This window comes from Coregonus lavaretus, assembly GCF_964263955.1.
Source record: "Coregonus lavaretus genome assembly, chromosome: 5".
Classification (NCBI taxonomy): domain Eukaryota; kingdom Metazoa; phylum Chordata; class Actinopteri; order Salmoniformes; family Salmonidae; genus Coregonus; species Coregonus lavaretus.
Window position 1 is genome coordinate 13679045 of NC_139992.1, and position 21307 is coordinate 13700351.

At 41.7% G+C, this 21307-nt stretch overlaps 1 protein-coding gene across 1 annotated transcript in view; it reads right to left on the bottom strand.

Moving 5' to 3' along the window:
* LOC311129384 (zinc finger protein GLI2-like) overlaps positions 1–21307 on the bottom strand; it is a gene marked incomplete at its 3' end in the record, with an annotated part of 112992 nt that overhangs the window by 67343 nt on the left and 24342 nt on the right. Inside the window, exon 2 of the mRNA XM_084161669.1 lies at positions 18168–18309. Coding sequence (XP_084017795.1) covers positions 18168–18282 — 115 coding nt within the window. The 5' untranslated portion in view covers positions 18283–18309. The remainder of the gene's footprint in view (positions 1–18167; positions 18310–21307) is intronic.

Genomic DNA, 21307 nt, shown 5'->3' on the forward strand with positions numbered 1-21307 from the left:
AGAACTTTGTTCTAAAGCTGTATCCGTACCCATTGGATGCAGTGATCACAATATAGTGGCTATATCCAGGAAAGCCAAAGTTCCAACAGCTGGGCCTAAAATAGTGTATAAGAGATCATACAAAATATTTAGCTGTGACTCATATGTGGATGATGTAAAACATATTTGATGGTCTGATGTGATTAATAAGGAGCATCCAGGCGCTGCACTTGATGAATTTATGAAATTGCTTCTTCTAATTATTGATAAACATGCCCTTGTTAGGAAACTGACTGTTAGAACTGTTAAGGCTCCATGGATAGATGAGGAATTAAAAAACTGTATGGTTGAAAGAGATGGGGCAAAAGGAGTGGCTAATAAGTCTGGCTGCATATCTAACTGGTTGACTTCCTGCAAATTGAGAAATTATGTGACTAAACTCAACAAAAAGAAGAAGAAACTGTATTATGAAGCCAAGATCAATTATAAAAACTTTGGAGTACTTTAAATGAAATTATTGTCAGAAAGACAAATTCAAACTTAGGCAGGAAATGGCAACAATGAACAGTGAGCCATCATATTCATGCATAAAAAAACAAATAATGAAAGAAAAGCATTGCAAGTTTGAATTTTGTAAAGTTAGTGTGGGAGAGGTGGAAAGATTATTGTTATCGATCAATAATGACAAACCTCCTGGCATTGACAACTTAGATGGAAAGCTACTGAGGATAGTAGCTGACTCTATAGACACTCCTATCTGTCATATCTTTAATCTGAGCCTAGAGGAAAGTCTTTGTCCTCAGGCCTTGAGGGAAGCCAAAGTTATTCCGCTACCCAAGAATGGTAAAGCCTTTACTGGTTCTAACAGCAGACCTATAAGCTTGCTGCCAGCTCTTAGCAAACTGTTGGAAAAAAATATGTTTGACCAAATACAATGCTATTTCTCTGTAAACCAATTAACAACAGACTTTCAGCATGCTTATAGGGAAGGGCAGAAGGGCACTCAACATGTATTGCACTGACACAAATGTCTGATGATTGGTTGAAAGAAATTGATAATAAGAAGATTGTGGGAGCTATACTGTTAGATTTCAGTGCAGCCTTTGATACTATTGACCATAATCTGTTGTTGAAAAAATGTATGTGTTATGGCTTTTCAACCTCTGCCATATCATGGATTCAGAGCTATCTATCTAATAGAACTCAAAGGGTTTTCTTTAATGGAAGCTTCTCTAATGTCAAACATGTAAAGTGTGGTGTACCGCAGGACAGCTCGCTAGGCCCTCTACTCTTTTCCATTTTTACCAATGACCTGCCACTGGCATTAAACAAAGCATGTGTGTCCATGTATGCTGTTGATTCAACCATATACGCATCAGCAACCACAGCTAATTAAGTCACTGAAACCCTTAACAAAGAGTTGCAGTCTGTTTTGGAATGGGTGGCCAGTAATAAACTGGTCCTGAACATCACTAAAACTAAAGAGCATTGTATTTGGTATAAATCATTCCCTAAATTCTAGACCTCAGCTTAATCTGGTAATGAATGGTGTGGCTGTTGAACAAGTTGAAGAGACTAAATTACTTGGCGTTACCTTAGATTGTAAACTGTCATGGTCTAAACATATAGATTCAATGGTTGTAAAGATGGGGAGATGTCTGTCTGTAATAAAATAGATTTTTGACACCACACTCCAAAAAGTAAGTTCTGCAGGCTCTAGTTTTGTCTAATCTTGATTATTGTCCAGTTGTGTGGTCCAGTGCTGCAAGGAAAGACCTAGTTAAGCTGCAGCTGGCCCAAAACAGAGCGGAACATCTTGCTCTTCATTGTAATCAGAGGGCTGATATAAATACTATGCATGCCAGTCTCTCTTGGCTAAGAGTTGAGGAGAGACTGACTGCATCACTTCTTCTTTTTATAAGAAACAATAATCTGTTGAAAATCCCAAATGGTTTGCGTAGTCAACTTACACACAGCTCTGACACACACACTTACCCCACCAGACATGCCACCAGGGGTCTTTTCACAGTCCCCAAATCCAGAACAAATTCAAGAAAGCGTACAGTATTATATAGAGCCATTATTGCATTGAACTCTGTTCCATCTCATATTGCTCAAATAAACAGCAAACCTGGTTTCAAAAAACAGATAAAGCAACACCTCACGGCACAACGCCTCTCCCCTATTTGACCTAGATAGTTTGTGTGTATGTGTTGATATATAGGCTACGTGTGCCTTAAAAAAAATGTATGTAGTTCTGTCCTTGAGCTGTTATTTTCTATTAATGTTCTGTATTATGTCATGTTTCATGTTTTGCGTGGACCCCAGGAAGAGTAGCTGCTGCTTTTGCAACAGCTAATGGGGATCCTAATAAAATACCAGATACAAAAAATGGAAACCATGTGTTTGATGTGTTCAATACCATTCCATTGATTCTGTTCCCGCCATTACTATGAGCCTGTCCTCCCCAATTAAGGTGCCACCGGCCTCCTGTAGTATTTACTATATACCGTGAAGATATACCATTACATCTTATGATTAGAATATGTCTCTAAACATATACACTACCATTCAAAAGTTTGGGGTCACTTACAAATGTCCTTGTTTTCCATGAAAACATACATGAAATGAGTTTGAATAGGAAATATAGCAAAATGCATAGGAAATGTAGTCATTGACAAGGTTAGAAATAATGATTTTTAATTGAAATAATAATTGTGTCCTTCAAACTTTGCTTTCGTCAAATAATCCTCCATTTACAGCAATTACAGCCTTGCAGACCTTTGGCATTCTAGTTGTCAATTTGTTGAGGTAATCTGAAGAGATTTCACCCCATGCTTCCTGAAGCACCTCCCACAAGTTGGATTGGCTTGATGGGCACTTCTTACGTACCATACGGTCAAGCTGCTCCCACAATAGCTCAATAGGGTTGAGATCCGGTGACTGTGCTGGCCACTCCATTATAGACAGAATACCAGCTGACTGCTTCTTCCCTAAATAGTTATTGCATAGTTTGGAGCTGTGCTTTGGGTCATTGTCCTGTTGTAGGAGGAAATTGGCTCCAATCAAGCGCTGTCCACAGGGTATGGCATGCCGTTGCAAAATGGAGTGATAGCCTTCCTTCTTCAAGATCCTTTTACCCTGTACAAATCTCCCACTTTACCACCACCAAAGCACCCCCAGACCATCACATTGCCTCCACCATGCTTGACAGATGGCATCAAGCACTCCTCCAGCATCTTTTCATTTGGTCTGCATCTCACAAATGTTCTTCTTTGTGATCCGAACACCTCAAAATTCGATTTGTCTGTCCATTACACTTATTTCCAATCTTCCTCTGTCCAGTGTCTGTGTTCTTTTGCCCATCTTAATCTTTTATTTTTATTGGCCAGTCTGAGATATGGCTTTTTCTTTGCAACTCTGCCTAGAAGGTCAGCATCCCGGAGTCGCCTCTTCACTGTTGACGTTGAGACTGGTGTTTTGCGGGTGCTATTTAATGAATCTGCCAGTTGAAGACCTGTGAGGTGTCTGTTTCTCAAACTAGACACTCTAATGTATTTGTCCTCTTGCTCAGTTGTGCACCGGTGCCTCCCACTCCTCTTTCTATTCTGGTTAGAGCCAGTTTGCGCTGTTCTGTGAAGGGAGTAGTACACAGCGTTGTACGAGATCTTCAGTTTCTTGGCAATTTCTCGCATGGAATAGCCTTCATTTCTCAGAACAAGAATAGACTGACGAGTTTCAGAAGAAAGTTATTTGTTACTGGCCATTTTGATCCTGTAATCGAACCCACAATTGCTGATGCTCCAGATACTCAACTAGTCTCAAGAAGGCCAGTTTTATTGCTTCTTTAATCAGCACAACAGTTTTCAGCTGTGCTAACATAATTGCAAAAGGGTTTTCTAATGATCAATTAGCCTTTTAAAATGATAAACTTGGATTAGCAAACATAATGTGCAATTGGAACACAGGACTGATGGTTGCTGATAATGGGCCTCTGTACACCTATGTAGATATTCCATTAAAAATCAGCCGTTTCCAGCTACAATAGCCATTTACAACATTAACAATGTCTACACTGTATTTCTGATCAATTTGATGTTATTTTAATGGACAAAAAAATTGCTTTTCTTTTTATCGAAAACAAGGACATTTCTAAGTGACCCCAAACTTTTGAACGGTAGTGTAAATGTAAAAAATTATCCAAGAGTAATATAAATTATAGAAATGGTACATGGTTGCTTTGAGAAAAAGTTATTAATGCACTTTGTAATACACCCCCACCAATGATAGAGCAGCAGTGTAACTGAGGACTATGTCATTAAGGTTTCAGACCACTAGCAGATGGTGAGACCCTTGTAATGAGACGTTTAGGGAACATATGAACGAGTACGAAGAGGTTTTATGTTTCCTATCAAGACTTAAAAGAACTGTCATTAGTGTTCATGTTGAGTTGAGGAGGAAAGGAATACAGCAGTGGAACTTAGTCAAGACTGTTTGTGTGTATATGGTTTGACGACATGGAAGACACAATGTTGGTATCAATGGTTCGAGGTCCAGTCTCTAAAGTAGAGGACACACAGGACTGATGATCGGTCAGTGGCCAACCATCACCTGACTGTAGCCCCATCATTTTGGTCTGTCCCCACCTTAGAGTGATGCAATGTAGAAGTACTATACTGTACATTGACGTACTATACTGTACATTGACGTACTGTACTTGAGATCTAAAGGAATGCATACATAAAGTAAGGCAAACATCTGGCCTTCTGATATTGGCTGGTCGGTAAGGATGGTTTTGACGGGGTTAAAACAGCACAGTGCTTTTTTTTCCAAGGCTCTGATTAGAAAGCATTTTTCCTTCCCGATCAAAGCAAAGAAAGCCCCCAATCTAAGAGCAGCACATTGAAGTTTAACAATCACCCCTGCCGCCTTGATGATGAGATGATCCACATGTGCCACAGATGTCCCCTAACTAATCCAAGTATCCATCCCAAATGGCACCCTATTCCCTATGAAGTGCACTACTTTGGACCAAAGCCCTATGGGCCCTGGTCCAAAGTAGTGCATGATATACAATTGGTGGAATATGGCGCCATTTGGGACGCAACCCAAGTCTTGTTCTTCTTGTGGATTGTACTGGGTGCCACATGTTGCCCCCTGTGTTATTTTTAATTCTCAAAACTTTAAATAAGCTGACCATATTCTGCTCTCTCAACAGACAGAGAGGAGCTCTCGTGTGACTGTGAAGTCATCATAGCTGCTGGATGTGGGAAATAAATGACGCTGCTGCAGAAATCAACTGGTTGCTTTGATAGTTTCATATTTCATATTTTCCTTCAAGACGTAATATATTGCCAGAGTTACACACATCTTAGCTCCACCACCACCACCACCTCACTCAATAGCTGCTCTGTTAGTCTGACCTCAGCCTCTTTTCCCCTTACACTTTGGCCTGTTACTCCTGAGCATTTCCCATAGCTGGGGTGAATTAGGGTGGGCTGCACAGGGGAGCGAGTGGAGCCCTATCCTGTTGAAATACATTGTATGATCCAGATCGAAATGTTGTGCATTTACTAGCCCTATAAAATGCATGTGGTGGAGCAATGGTGTGTGCAGGTCCTACTTCATTCCTTATCCAGTTGCAAAGAGTCTCTTTTAGAGTGTCAGTTGCTCTATCACTGGGCCTGAACAGGACCATGTCTGAAACCATGTCTGCAGCCAGCAGAAATATGATCTGCCCTGTCAGACCTGCAGACCGGCACTTGTCAGCTCCTATTAAGACCACTACCTGGCACAGCTTACATGTGGTATCTATCACCTAATCATGGGTTACTGAGCCACTACACCGGCCACACGTCTCTACCCCCGGCATCCCATAACAGCCCCCCCCTACCTCAGGAGACTTTACATGAACTGAGGCCTGGGATCACCTGAGGTTGTATTATGACAAGCTAATTGATCTATTAACTGGGTGGAGGCAGAGAGAGAGAGACTAGCAGAAACTAGACTTTTCTTGCCAACCGAAAATACATTCAGAATGTTTGAGTGGATGAGTATAAGTTACACAAATGACCTACAGAATTGTAGCATCCCCAAAAACTTGATGTGATCAAGATAAAGATTCAGATTTAGTGTGTTTAATAGATGCTTTCCAATGCACCGCCTCACAACAGGGAAAATGTCTGTCTGGCTGCATGTTACAGTACATTTAAAACCCTGGTGGTGACAATTATCCTTAATAACACAGTCCTTAGCAAACAAAGGGCCTCGTTCCAGTTCAAAGTGTGACCTCTCCACACCTGTGCTGCAAATCGTGACAAACAAGCACTTGGTAAATTGGGACTTGGCTCTTTCCATTGGTCCTGTAGGAGAGAAATTAGAGCTGGCCCATTCAGATTCCATTCCCTTTTACAGTGTTTATGAGGGAAAATATTCCACTATACATTTTATGTAAAACTTCAGAATACAGAACCACCCGTTCTTGCCTAACAGTTTATGTTATTTTCTTATACGAGCAGTATGGGTAACTGGTGAAGGACGACAAGGCGTCAGTTTCTGAAAGCGTAAGGGATTTGTTTAAATACCAACACTATGTCTGCTCTTTCACAGGTCTTTTACTTTTACTAGAACAGCTTGTGAAATTTTGTAGCAAGGTTCGATTTGTAGCTGCACTGTTATGGTTTTCAGGCCTCATTGGAGCTGAGTTGTGTCAATTGAAAACGTTTCGTATTGGTTTTCTTAGGGAGTTCAGGGCAATTACGGTGTCTCTACAGGTCTGACAAGCTGCCGTGTCGAGTTGTCCTGAACATATGCTAACTAAACAGACAGACAGGCACTATTTAGAGAATCATATAAAGCCTTGTCTAGTGTTAGTCGGTGCACGCACAGCTGAAAAAACACTTTTCAGAGTTTCTTTTGACTTGCTTACAGTTATATTTTCTGACAAAACCATTAGAGACTATATCAAATAAATCTGTATTAGACCTTTAAAGTGAACAAAAATGATACTTTTTGCTTTCTGGCAAGCAGACAAGAACGAAAGTCTTTGACACTTCAGAAGGACCTAGCTAAATGTCAGATCTCATGTGTAGTAAATCATTTGCAGCTGCTGTAATGTAGAAAATTGGGATACTGTAAGTCACAAACCTGTGGAAGGGTCTGCTCCTACAATTTTCCACAGATTTTCTTAACACATTTATTCAATATCATTCATAAGAAATTGTCAAAATAAAGTCCCCTTGAAATAGATCTTTGCTTATCCAGTGGATATTTGAATTCATACCCAACCCTCTGAAACACTATTCCCATAACAGTTACAGCTTGAATTAGCTAACCCCAGAGAGCAAGTGGTACCACTTCATACCAATAGGAGAAATCAGAATGGGAGGATAAACTACTTTAGTAAGTTGTTAGGGTGACACTGGTCTTCATATGGACAGTGAACACACTAGATCAGGGTTGGGGAAATTCAGTCAGAACGAAGTAGACTGAAATTCCACCTCCAATTCTAATTGTCCTTGAGACTTGAACTGAAATGGAATTGACCCCAACCCTGCACTGGACAGTCCAGTATGTGGTTATGGAGTGATCAACCATGGAGTAGTATTGGGATAGCTCTGGCTCTATGTTCCTACAGTCTGCATGCATGTGGTTTGCCTGGCTCTTGGCTGTTGGCAGCCCCTGACTGGCTCCCTCCTGACTGGCTCCTTCCTGGCCCTCCTGGCCCAGACGCCTCCCTGTTTCCACCAGCAGAGAGAGACAGGCCTGACTGGCCTAGAGGAAATATTACCTGGAGCATAGCACTAATTGGCAAGGGGCCCAGACAAGTGCTAATGAACAGGGAAAATGTTCATAACTGAACAAGAGAGAAAGGAAGGGGGATAGAAACAGAGTGATAGAGAGAGAGGAGAGAGAGAGAGAGAATGAAGGGTAATCTAAACTGTGGCCTCAGGACGTAAAAAGTCCCTTAGACCTCTCAGCCTCTGAGCTCAGCTTCCTTCTGTCTCTGGATTAAGCAACTTCCTCAGTCACAATTAAAGGTTTATCCCCTCACAATGAATAAATTAAACTAAAAACTCACCAGCTAAATTATTGTTATTCATGGGAGTTTAAAGAAGAGGACGCTTGAAATGTAAACACTCCCCCCTCTTCTGTTAAGTACACTGTGTGGTGAATACAGCCGTGGGAATTTCAGAGCGAGCAGAAACCTTCTTAGGAACTACAACTGTATCGAATAAGAAGGATTTACTGAGCTCTTTGACTCTTAAGTACACCAACACTTGGAGAATGTACACTTGGAGAATGTCCACTTGGAGAATGTCCACGTCTATAGGACATGTAATGTATATACATTACACACACTTACACTACCTACAAATGTACTGTACATGTCTACTACTGTAGAGTGATTCTACTCTGTTATAGATTGAGTCAGTAGACTCTCATTGTTTAGGATTCAACATGTGTTTGGTGTCTGTGTTTAGGAAATAACTGAATGAAATGCAACATGTTTACCATGGCAGTTTGATGGCCATCCTCACTATCATTGATAAGGAGGTAAGGAACTGTTCTGAGTCTTATGATAAAGCAGCGGGATCAGGAGATTTGGTGGAGGTGTGTGTGTGTGCATGTGTGTGTGAAGGAGGTGAAGGTGAGGGGAGGCATCTTGGGGTGAAAGACAGAGAGAGACATGTCTGTATATGCTGCAGCAGTCGGATGACCCTGTTGAAGCCTGGGCCAAACATGCACACACATACTTCCTATTGTGGGAATCTACCTAGGATCCTAGATTACACTGAGTATACCAAACATTAGGAGCATCTTCCTAATCTTGAGTTGCACCCCCCCACATTTTGCCCTCAGCTCAGCCTCAATTCGTCGTGGCATGGACTCTACAAGGTTTCAAAAGCATTCCACAGGGATGTTGGCCCATGTTGACTCCAATCCTTCCCACAGTTGTGTCAAGTTGGCTGGATGTCCTTTGGGTGGTGGACCATTCTTGATGCACACGGGAAACTGTTGAGCGTGAAAAACCCAGCAATGTTGCAGTTCTTGACACAAACCGGTGCGCTTGGCACCTACTACCATACTCTGTTCAAAGGCACTTAAATATTTTGTCTTGCCCATTCATCCACTGAATATCACACATACACAATCCATGTTTCAATTGTCTCAAGGCTTAAAAATCCTTCTTTAATCTGTCTCCTCCCCTTCATCTACACTGATTGAAGTGGATTTAACAAGTGACATTAATAAGGAATCATAGCTTTCATCTGGATTCACCTGGTCAGAGCAAGTTTGTACAGTTTAGTCATTTAGCAGACGCTCTTATCCAGAGCGACTTCCAATTAGTGAGTGCATACATTTTTCATACTGGCCCCCGTGTTTTGTATATTCAGTGTATTCTGTTATTACAGATGTTTTACATGAGTCACAACACCTGGGAAAGAACTGGACATTTGGGTTAGGGTTAAGTTTGGCTGAGGTTAAACTGGGTTAGGGTTAAGTTTGGCTGAGGTTAAACTGGGTTAGGGTTAAGTTTGGCTGAGGTTAACCTGGGTTAGGGTTAAGTTTGGCTGAGGTGAAACCTGGTTATGGTTAAGTTTGGCTGAGGTTAAACTGGGTTAGGGTTAAGTTTGGCTGCTAACTATCCCCTCATTCAGCTGAACTGATCTCAGCAACATAGTGGGGATGGGGACGGCCAATCTTTCAGAAAAGCACGAAGAGGACATGGAGCATTATTATGATTTAAGGTCACAGCCACCATGGCTTTCTCAGGACTATGAGTTGAAGTAAGGATAAGATTAATTTAAATCCTACACTTTTTTTGTCATTGAAAAAGAGGGAATCCTCCCTAAAGGAAAATCTACATACTTTCTAACCAAAGAGCTCACATGAAGGGATTTCACTCACTCATCACTCACTCATCACTCACTCATCACTCACTCCATTCCTACCCAGTTGTTATGAAAATTACTATTTATTTTCCCCACATCCCTTCTTCTCCCAGAGCTGTCTGATGTATGACATCACAAACTAGTTTTCCATGAGGCTGGTAGTGGCTAGTAGCGGCCTGTTTACATGTTTCTGGGGACCATGACAACCATACATTGAGGTAACATCGGTCTCAGCCTGTCCTGTAATCACAGGGTGTACTGTAGACTTATGTACTGTAATCTTTTAAAGTGATGCTCCAGAACCTTTGTATAATTTCAGCCAGCAGTTTTGAAAGTGGTGCTCAAGAGCCAAAACGGGTCCCTGTTTTTTGTGTGCACTACTTCATCCAATTGTGTACTACGTCATCCATTTCGTATGATATGTTACATCCTGCAGATTTTGTTGTTATTGTGCAATTCGTGTAATATGCTACGAATCCAATTCGTACAATATGTTACAAATTTGTTGTGCTTAAGATACCGGACTGCATCGTTAAGTAGCGCTAGAAAGGACTTTCTCAGTGAGGAAAATACACTCCACCATTCTGAAGAGCCTGTATTTAACCATGGCCTAAAGTGAAACGCCAAAATGACATGCCTGTCTAGCTATTGCATGGGACGGGTACAGAACTGAACTGAACAAAACATGCCCTTGATTGCACTATTTATGGAACAAGAAACATGCAAGGAACTTCAATGCTACAGTCCAGAAAACATAAAGGCATGGTTGGATTGGTTTTGGATTGGTTGATCCCAGCCCACAACCCGTCGGCCAGGACAGAGTTGTGGTCTGGGATGCCTCTGTTTGTTATCCCTGGGTCTGCTGCATTTACTCAGGCTAACCTGTCTGCTTATTTTGCCGGTCTCACAGTTTACTGTATCCCTGCCGTCTCCCTGCCTGCATTCTATCCTGAGAGGGAGGCCAGTATCCAGCACTGGTGTCTGGGACGTGGGCTGCACTGGGTACGTCCCAAATTGCATCCTATTCCCTGTGGGCCCTGGTCAAAAGTAGTGCACTATATAGGGAAAATGGTGCCATTTGGGACATACCCACTATCTTGTTTCAGACAGGATTTTCCCTGCTGCTGCCTGCTGTACTGACCACAGAAATACTGGAAAAGTTGAATGTCACTACATGTTAATGGAATTTCTCCTCCTTCTCTTCCTCCTTCTCAAGCTTAGTTGCTGACCTGAATCTTATTTCGGACGATGCTGACCAAAAACAAACATAAAATAAGAAAAACATTTTTTTTTAACCAAAATATTTTTTTTTCTTATATCTGTTTATTTGACTGGTTTTACTTAGACAAAGTCTGACTGGCTTACAGGTGCGGGTGATTGAACGTGTGGTATGTGACTCTCTGTCTCTACTATAAGCCTTCCATAATGAGACTAATTGCTAATGGCTAATGCTGTGGTATTACCAGCCTGTTTCAGCAGTGTAACCTTAGATCTGTAATTACCAGCAAACCAACTCCCTCAGCCTAAGGAGGAATTCTAGTGTCGCTACAAATCAATTTCCTGTGAGCCTAACAGAGCTGCAACAGCAGTCACAAAGGCCTCTAATACCAGGGGTGGGGAAGGCTATGGGCCAACAGGACTTATTTTCAGGTGGAGTGTCAAAGTAGCTAAGAGCAGTAAGGAGCTATGATTTTATCAGCTGAGGCATTAATGGATCTCTGGTCGTTCCCAATCTGTATTGGAATTAACTTTCCCCTACACTTTCCCTACAACATTCTCTAGAAAAAGAGAGAGATATTTACATCAACTTTGATCATCACTTTGAGTATGTGAAGCTGCGGTCCTAGTAGATGTATATGTATATTTTTGTAGATATAATATTGTCCTATTCTATTCTATTCTGGACGGGCGCCTGGATGACTGGTGGCTTACCAATTGGCTGACTGACCTGGCTGACTGATTAACTGACTGGCTGACTGGCTGACTGATTTGCTGATTGGCTGGCTGAATGGCTGGCTGACTGATTAACTGACTGGCTGACTGACTGACTGGCTTACTGATTTGCTGATTGGCTGGCTGAATGGCTGGCTGGCTGGCTGACTGAGTGGTTGCTGACTGTCTGGCTGACTGGCTGACACTGTTTTCATCAGGGGGCCATACAGCTGTGTGTGCAGGCCCTCAGGGAGGGGGGAGACACATGGGCCGGATGGACTCCCCTGGCCTCAGCCTGTCCTGCTGTAGCCTCTAGTAGACTATAGGAATAGACTCGAGCCTGTCTACCCAAGCTATAGGAACAGACCTGTTTACATAAGCACCCCCTTTCTGTGTTTACATTTTTATTTCCTCAGTGGTTTATTTTTGTTCACTTGAACTGTGAGCGTGAAGGGGTACATTACGGGATGAAAGCAGGCGTGGAGATCTTAGTTCAGGTTGATAGGAGTTAGGGTTACAGGGGTGGGAGGGCAAGGCAGCAGAACAGTGTGCCCACCTTATTTTTGTCCAACAAACTATTGTCATTATTTTGGATGTGTGTAAAACTCCCTCTACTCAGGGAAGGCAAGGGGAAAGGGCCGGGGGGGGTGGGGGGGGGGGGGGGGGGTACACCGGGGAGGAAAGGAAAAAACCAGAACTTAGTTCCCCAAAACAGAAAGGAAACATCTCAGCGTCGGAGGCCAGGATTAAACAGAGCATGCTGGGAATGGCAGTCTGTTAAAGAGAAGAAGAAGACAACAAGGGAGGAAAGAGAGAGAGAGAGAGAGAGAGAGAGAGAGAGAGAGAGAGAGAGAGAGAGAGAGAGAGAGAGAAGAGGGGGGGGGGGGGGGGGGGGGGGGGATAGGGGTGTCGGCTAGTCCCCTAAGGCAGGGGTACTCAACTCTTAACCTACGAGGTCCAGAGTCTGCTGGTTTCTGTTCTACCTGATAATTAATTGCACACACCTGGTGTCCCAGGTCTAAATCAGTCCCTGATTAGAGGGGAACAATAAAAAATGCAGTGGAACTGGCTTCAAGTTGAGTTTGAGGGCCCTAAAGGATCCATTATTGCTCCCAACTCCTCTCCCACAGCTTGCAAATGGCTAGAATGTAACGTGTTGTCCTTGACACTGTGTTTGTGTGTGTGTGTGTGTGTGTGTGTGTGTGTGTGTGTGTGTATACGCCTCTGGTAAGGAGAGATGGATGTGTGCTAGGCAGACGTGCCCAAAGCACACTGTTTTTTTTCTTAACTTTTATCTAGAAGCCTTGAAGAAAGAGGCAGAAGAACGTTCCAAAGAAACAACCATTATCAGAGATGTATTTTCATTCCAGAATGATTTATGCTTCATTATCACAGTAGATACATAGCTCTGTCACAGTATTCTGCTCTGTCAATCTATAGAAAAGGGGTCTTTGTTAGAGACAGTACAGAGACCATACTGTCACTTTAAACTTTGGTCTGGTTCTCTATATGATGACATTGATGTACTATACTGTGCTGATTTTATTCATTAAATTAAATACACTATACTGTATATTCATTATGTGATCACTGTAGTGTTCTAAACATCTTACATATTCCTCTGAACCCAGCATAGGAATTTCTTTACTTTCTGTAAAAACTATCCAGAGCATAAAAAATAAAAATTCGTCAAATGCAATAACCCTGTGTCCAATTTCCGGCAAGAGAACACAAGTGTATCGGACCTTGTGCTGAAACTTTTTTCTGAAGTATATCTAGGCCACAACCTCCAATATTTGAACTTGCTCTAATGAGTACCGACATCGGCAGAGAACTTCTGCAACTCCTCAGTACAACACAAGCTATATTTTCCAAGGAGCTCTGTTTTACACTGCAATCAACTGACAGTGGGCTCTAAAAAACACACACTAAAAATATACGATGTCCCCTCTGCTTTCACTTAGCGTATCTAATCTTTAAATCCTCTCTAGGCCTGGCTAGCCAGTCCCCCAAGTGGAACTCAAAATAAAAGGATAGGGGAGGGGGTGTTCCTTGGAAAGCCATCAAGTTTACTTTTTATAAAAGCCACATGAATGAATGTAAGCACAAGTGATAGAGAGAGAGAGGAGAGAGAGAGAGAGAGAGGAGAGAGAGAGAGAGAGAGAGAGAGAGAGAGAGAGAAGAGAGAGAGAGAGAGAGAGAGAGAGAGAGAGAGAGAGAGAGAGAGGAGAAGAGAGAGAGGAGAGAGAGAGAGAGAGAGAGAGAGGAGAGAGAGAGAGAGGGAGAGAAGAGAGAGAGAGAGAGAGAGAGGGAGAAGAGAGAGGGAGAGAGAGAGAGAGAGCGAGAGAGAGAGAGAGAGAGAGAGAGAGAGAGAGAGAGAGAGAGAGAGAGAGAGAGAGAGAGAGAGAGAGAGAGAGAGAGAGAGAGAGAGAGAGAGAGAGAGAGGGCTCCATTGTGGCTAAAGTATAACAGAAGGACCAAACCAGAGCTCCAACAAACCAAAACAAACAGAGTATTGTGGCAGCCAGGGTGTAATGGTGTAATGGAATGACAATATACGCTTATGAATATCTGATCTAGATGTAGAGTCCAAGGAATGTATAAGTATAAAGAAATGTATTGAGCTGACTGCCCAGGCCAGACTCTGTAGGAACCTATTTTCAAACATATTAGATATTAAATAAACATATTTACTGTAAAATAAGACAGAATTATAGGAGGATCTATATAGTTTAATAGACGCTGACCATCAAAATAAAATGAAAGTACCTTCCACTCTATAATGATATCTGTCTCTGTCTTATTCAGTTATAGAAGACAACAGTCAGTTCCTGCTAGTGTGTGGCGGATCGGATCGGAGCGCCCCGAAAGGAAAGCAGAATTGGGCCAGTCAATAGCTTCGCCTTCCTGCAAGACCCGCCTGCTATAGTCTTCTCAGGTATCTGGTCAGTCAAGGTAGTACTGATACGATGTTGTGATTGTGAAATACTGTACATGGCACTGGATACAGTTGGTCCTTTCTTTCCCAACATGACAATCTACTGGGGATATGAAATAAATAAATATATTCTGCGCTTTTCAAGTGTGTGTGTCATGCTGTTTTCTAAGTAGTAGGGCCAGGCGAGATGGTGTCTTGTGAAAGACAGTTACCAGAACTATTTATCTCTTGCATTGCCTTGTCTACTCTTCTTTAAGACATGGGGAACGAATACTGAGGCACTCATCCACATGTTGTGTAGTTAGAGTAATGTTAGGAATATCTTAAAAAGTACTTCTCCCTACACAGAATCAGGATATTTATTATTTGATCAGTTTAAAACACTGGTGGAGGGCCATGGAGTTAGTTAAACATATAAGTGAGGGAGAAGTCAGATCTGAATGCAGTCAGCCCTGGCTAACCTCTGAGTCACAAATCCCCTATTCTCTCTCTGCCTTTCACAGGGCCACATAACCACAACAGTGCAAGGGCCTCATTTAGAGGGAGAGAAAGAAAGAAAGAAAGAGCAGAAATCCCTCTCTCCTTTCTCAGGAAGATTAGTGTCTGTCCCTGTGGCGTGTTCCTGCCTATAAACAGCGTTTTTTCTTTCTGGTAACATTTTTCTCACCTTCTCCAGAACAGAGCAGCCCAGGGACCAGTAGAGAGGCCTGGGGGAAAGAGACCCCTCACACGCCCCTCTAATCCCCCATCACCCCTCTCACCTTGACCATTACTCACTCACCCTCGCTACGGAGACCACGGCTGCTGTGATTAACACACTGCTCTGTCCTTATCACTAACTCGCCACTCTCTTAACACAACTAATTACACTGCACACGCCTGCTCCATCCATCTAGTAGTGTCACCAGTCACACAGAGTTTAGGCTCGGGGTAACACCACATCTGTGTATAAGGAGTGTAAAGAGTGAGGGAGCAGAAGGGGACGATAACGACAACAAGGCACAATAGCAGTATACTGGACTTTGTGAATGTTGCCATTTGAGCAAAACTACAATCTGAGGGGTTAGATAAAGATAGGGTGTGTAAGCTGTCTAAAACTGTTTCACAAACATAACACTTATGAAAGAAAATTATTATAATAATTTCACATTTTCATGTGATCTTATGTGAAGTTAATGTGATAACATGTGGCAACATTTAAAGCAACGTGATAGCATGAAACTACACGGGTGAAAACGTGATCACGTGAAGTGTTCCAAAAACACGTGTTCACATGATTTCACATGTGAAACTTCACATGAAATCATGTGATTTTCTGTAAGGGAAAGATTACAAACATTACAATTCAGCTTAGAGATCTGCTTTGAAATTTTGAGATGTTTTACTGTCTTGTATTAATAATGTGATCTGTGCACATGTTTCTCCAACTGGCTAACTACAACCAGAGAGACAGACCAATAAACCCTACACACTGAGGGTTGTGTTGCCCCCCCTCTCAGCGCTTTCACTGAGAGTGGTCTGATGACGCTTCAGTTAGTTAGCCTTTGACTTTACAGTAGTTATCAATAGAGTTGAGTGAATGAGGCCATTGATATAGGCTACTTTGAGAAATGTACTAAGAATAATACACTATCATATTGATTTATTCACACTATGCCCTATATTCATATTGCTGTTATGATCTGCGTGTTAATTGCAGGACCAGTGACAAGGTGTCGATGAGAAGATTAAAACAAAGAGGAACCTAACTATGTAATCAAGTCAGTATGAGTGTAAATGTTCTACTTTCGCTGTTGCCAATGAGTGAATAGAGAATGTATGGTGGTTATAGTTTGTTGATGGCAGGCCACCAAGCCCTTCATTAAACAGTAAAAATGTCAGACTGATAAGTTCTATTAACATTTCAGTGGTGGGCCCTCGCTAGATGTCTTTGTGCATCTCAGAAGGACCTCAGAACCGCTCCACCATGCAGTTCTAACTTATTTATAACATTGGAACCTCTGGAGGCAAGAACAAGGTCCTCAGACCTCGTTATGGGGAGTTGTCATCACACATATACTCACTGATGAAAACATGAGGTCTCATATTTAATACACGAGAGGTCTCTCTCTCACCCGCTCCCTCACTCTTTCTCTCTCTCTCGCTCTGTGACCCTCTCTCTCTCGCTCTGTGACCCTCTCTCTCTCTCTCTCTCTCTCTCCCTCTCTCTCTCCTGCTCTCCTCTCACTTTCTCTCTCTCTCTCTCTCTCTCTCTCTCTCTCTCTCTCTCTCTCTCTGTGACTCTCTCTCTCTCCCTCTTTCTCTCTCTCGCTCTGTGACTCTCTCTCTCTCTCTCTCTCTCGCTCTCTCTCCCTCTCTCTCTCTTTTTCTCACTCTTTGACTCTCTCTCCCTCTCCCTCTCTCTCTCTCGCTCTCTCTCTCTGTTTCTTTCTCTCTTTCTCTCACACTTTCTTTTTTCTCCTCAGACCAGACTGACCCACTCCATTACATAAGAGTTGCCTGCCTGCTACTTTTCATTTCAGTCATATGCGTTATCTATTTTTTTAACCTGTATCCCATCTTTATATTACTTACAACATCATTTACAACCATCATACTTCTTTGGTCTATGTGGGTTTGAAGAATTGCAAGTGTCCGATATAGGCCACAGTAGATTCCAAGACAATAAATAGAATGAATCTTTTTGGAAACAATCTTTGACCATTTCTTTGTAGAGGCGCCAGTGAGGACAGAGAGAAACGTCCTATTTTTCATGTATTTCTCTAAACAATTCATGCTCATATGGCTTTGCTTATGGCAGGCCACCAAGCTTATCATTAAACATAACTAACCAATGCCACACTATTAGATAAAGCTAATTAGCATATCAAAGGTACTTCCCGGTCCTCGCTGGTGTCAGAGGACTCTGATGCACTGTGTCGTCCACTGTTACCACAGACAGCTTTAGTAATTCATAACGTTTATACTCAGGAGGTAAGAACAAGGTCTTTCAACCTCATTATAGTGTTTTTTCATCATCCAGTCTCAGACATTTTTGAATCATGCAGTCCCTCTCCATCTCTCTCTTTTCATGTGCCACTGAGCGGGGGAATAAGCCAATATGCAAAGCATAAACCAACACGGACCACCGAAACAAAAACACTGCTTAAAGGCAATATCTGAAGCATTTTAAAATTCATGCATTTTACCCTCTTCATGATCAATTAAGTCAAGAAGTATTTTATATTGAAAATATTTTCAGTATTAGAGATACCGTATGACAGGGGGACTCCTATAATGTTTTTGATGTGGATATTAAAGACGCTATTTTATGACTGGGAGCATTGCTATAGGGTACAGACAGAGAGTGGAGAGAGGGAAACATTGAGAGGTTTGGACTGGAGAGGTGTAGTTGAAGGTGGTAGCTCTTAGACTAGTCATACTTCTGGTCACTGTAGTAGGAGACGGTTTCTTTGGCAGGTCTGAGAAGCTGCTTCCATCCAGACCTGATCCCTTGTGCTCCTTCTTCTCAGTGGCTGTAAGAGCAGAGGTCTCCATGGTGGACAGCAGGGAGTCAGAGTCAACCTAGAGACACAGAGAGGGAAAAGGAGCGATTAAAGCAAAACATGTGGAAAGGCAATACAAATGTTGTTGACACAGGATATTTTAGAATTAGGTGGTGGTTTTGGTCATAACACACACTCACACACACACACACACACACACACACAAACTGAGTTCCCCCAGCAGTGCCGGAGTTACTAACAGAGGGAGTTCTACAGATTTTACACTATTTTTTACAGTCCAACACTGTGTATAAAATATGAAATGAATAAGATAGAATCTGCTTGTGTTTTTTTTCCAAACCCAAACTATTCAGTGTCCTGACATGAAGCAGACTTCTTTGAGGTAATGCAGAGTGTTGCTGGTTGCCAGGCACCGTCTGGGGCACAGAGACATTTGACCATATATCATCTAGCGTGTCTGGTCACAGTCTCCTCTCTTGCACAGTCAAACTAAATTTAGATATTTAACTTTTTGTCCGAGAATAAAAACAGTATCCCTCAGGATATAGTCCTCAAATAATACATGAATGTACTGTAACTACCATGTATATAGGCTACATAGTTTTAAGGCGTCACTCAATTGTTTTTAAGTGTAATACGTTCCTAATGTCCTCCATAGTAAAAATGTGACAAGAACACACACTCAGCAGTCTGTCTTTTAGCCACTATGACATCACTATGTCAACACATTCACATGCTTTTTTGTATGGCAGTAGACTTGGCAGCAAGCCACTTGTTTGAGTTTGTGGAACCTAGACGATTATCCTCGGCTAAGTGCAAACAAGTAGCGGTCTAAAGCTAATAGGGGAGGTCATACCACACTCTCACGGTTTCCACTAGATTCCACAGTCACAAAGTCAAAATGGGCTATATATTGTAAAAATGTATGAGCTTTTTTGTCTTAATTTAAGGTTAGGGTTGGACATAAGGTAAGCAGTGGCGTTAATGTTAGGGTTAAGGTTACGTTTAAAAGCACATTTTAAGAAGAGAAAATGTAGAAATAAGCAGGGTTTATGACTTTGTGGCTGTGGAAGCTAGTGACGACCCACTCTCACTAGGCACTAGCTTGTTGTCATGGGTACCAATACTGCTTTTACCCCTTTTAGTGTGTCAATATGAGGGTTTTGTTGTTGACATTGTCTAATCTGACCTGTATGCACTGATTGATTTTATTCATTGTGATTCATTGGTTAAATACATGTTGGTTCATTATGATGTTATTAATCGTTATTTCCCAAATAAGTACAACCTCGGACAGATAACTTGTTCTGCCTAATGGATACAGAATACTATTTTCCTGGTTAGGACTACTCTACTCTACACTCTTCAATGTAGTGAAACACTTAAAACCGCTCTACTGGAGTGTCAAAGTGAAGTGACATACAGTTTCCACACACTTGTTGACAGACGTGGGCACTTAGCAGTCTGAACTTTAAATGAATGCAACATAGACTATGTTTTACACTGTTTATATTGCTGAACTCATATACATTCTTTTTTAATGACTTGACAGGTTCAGAGCTTAAGAAAACAAACAGCACTTATGTATGCGCTTGAAAATAATTTCTGACTTAGTCAGTGCTCTGTAATTATTAACATTTTAACACCACAGGCATTGAGTTATGGCATACACAGTATTTGCAGCATTTTTATGTTTTAGAGACCAAATAGGACATTATCTCAACTGATGATACAATGTCTTTCCAATAATTAGTTTATATGCTACGGAAATATTGATGAAATATTTTCTGTTTCTCTAGTGTTTTACACTAGCCACTATGAACAGTACTCACAGAACACTATCAAGTAATTCAATGTGTGCTCATGTGTGAAGTATCCTCTTGGTTTCCTGTGGTCCTCCAACATGTTGTGTTCCATTGGAGGTATGGCAGACCAGTGGCCATTGATATGACCCTTCAGAGGTACTAGTCGCCCATCCCGCTGCCCGTCCCTGTGCCAAGGTAAGCCGATTAAGAGCTGGGCAGCTAACAGGTTTAAAAGGCATCTGTTTCTTTATTGTCTGGCCAAAAGCAAATAAAAGTTGTCTTCCCTCTAGCCATCTTGTCACTGAGGCTGACAACTCATTCATGAGACATTTCCTTTTACGATCACAATCCAAAGCAGTAAGAAGTGTTTTAGTATCTGTTTCAGCTGATTCCAAGAGTTTTATGACATTGGCAACAATTATAAAAAATAAATAAAAAGTACAATCAAAGGCTCTTGGATCAGCGATGGTATGCCCAGCCCTAGAGCACATACTAAACCTTAAACATCAGTCTGTCTGTCTTCCAAGTGGCATGAACCCTGAAGATGACAGAATGTCTTCTTGATAACATCATGTTTAATAGGAACATCTGGCTTGCAACACATTAATAGCTGCTGTTTCCTGCTATAAAATCAAGCCAAGTATCGTTTTTTCACTATTAAAAACAAAAAACTATGTTTTAAGTGAGAAGTAAGCATTGGTCTGAAGCCAAAAAAGAAAGGAAATTCACATGAGGACCACAAGGCCTACTCCACCCATGCTCTACCAAGGTTTTCCAGCACACAGCTTTGACCTACTACAGTAGCTATGTTAGTCTAGTGTACTTAAAACAATGTGTAGGCAGGTTGCTTAGGATTCAACCTACTCAAACAGCCTAATTCATTCTCTTAGAGGAGGTGCTCCAACAATAATGTGATTTGTACTGCATACAAGTTAAAGTATTGGATTCTTCACACACCACACTAATCCCATTCCACTACCCTTTCAAGCTTTTTTTAAATATATGAAAGCAAGCTTTGCTTTTATACTTACAAGCCCATCATGCTTGATTGAGCCAGCTGTTTTTTCTTGTAGTAATGTGGTGCCTGCTTGTATTTCCTTAAACCTTTATTTTAGCAATACATGTCATTGAGAAAAAATATATATTTCATAACATCTGGACAGATCTGGACACAGTCACTCATATATAGAGGTCTATAGAGCATACCTCCATTCCTGATTTCTGTAACTGTTAGCTTACCTGTGAAAAATG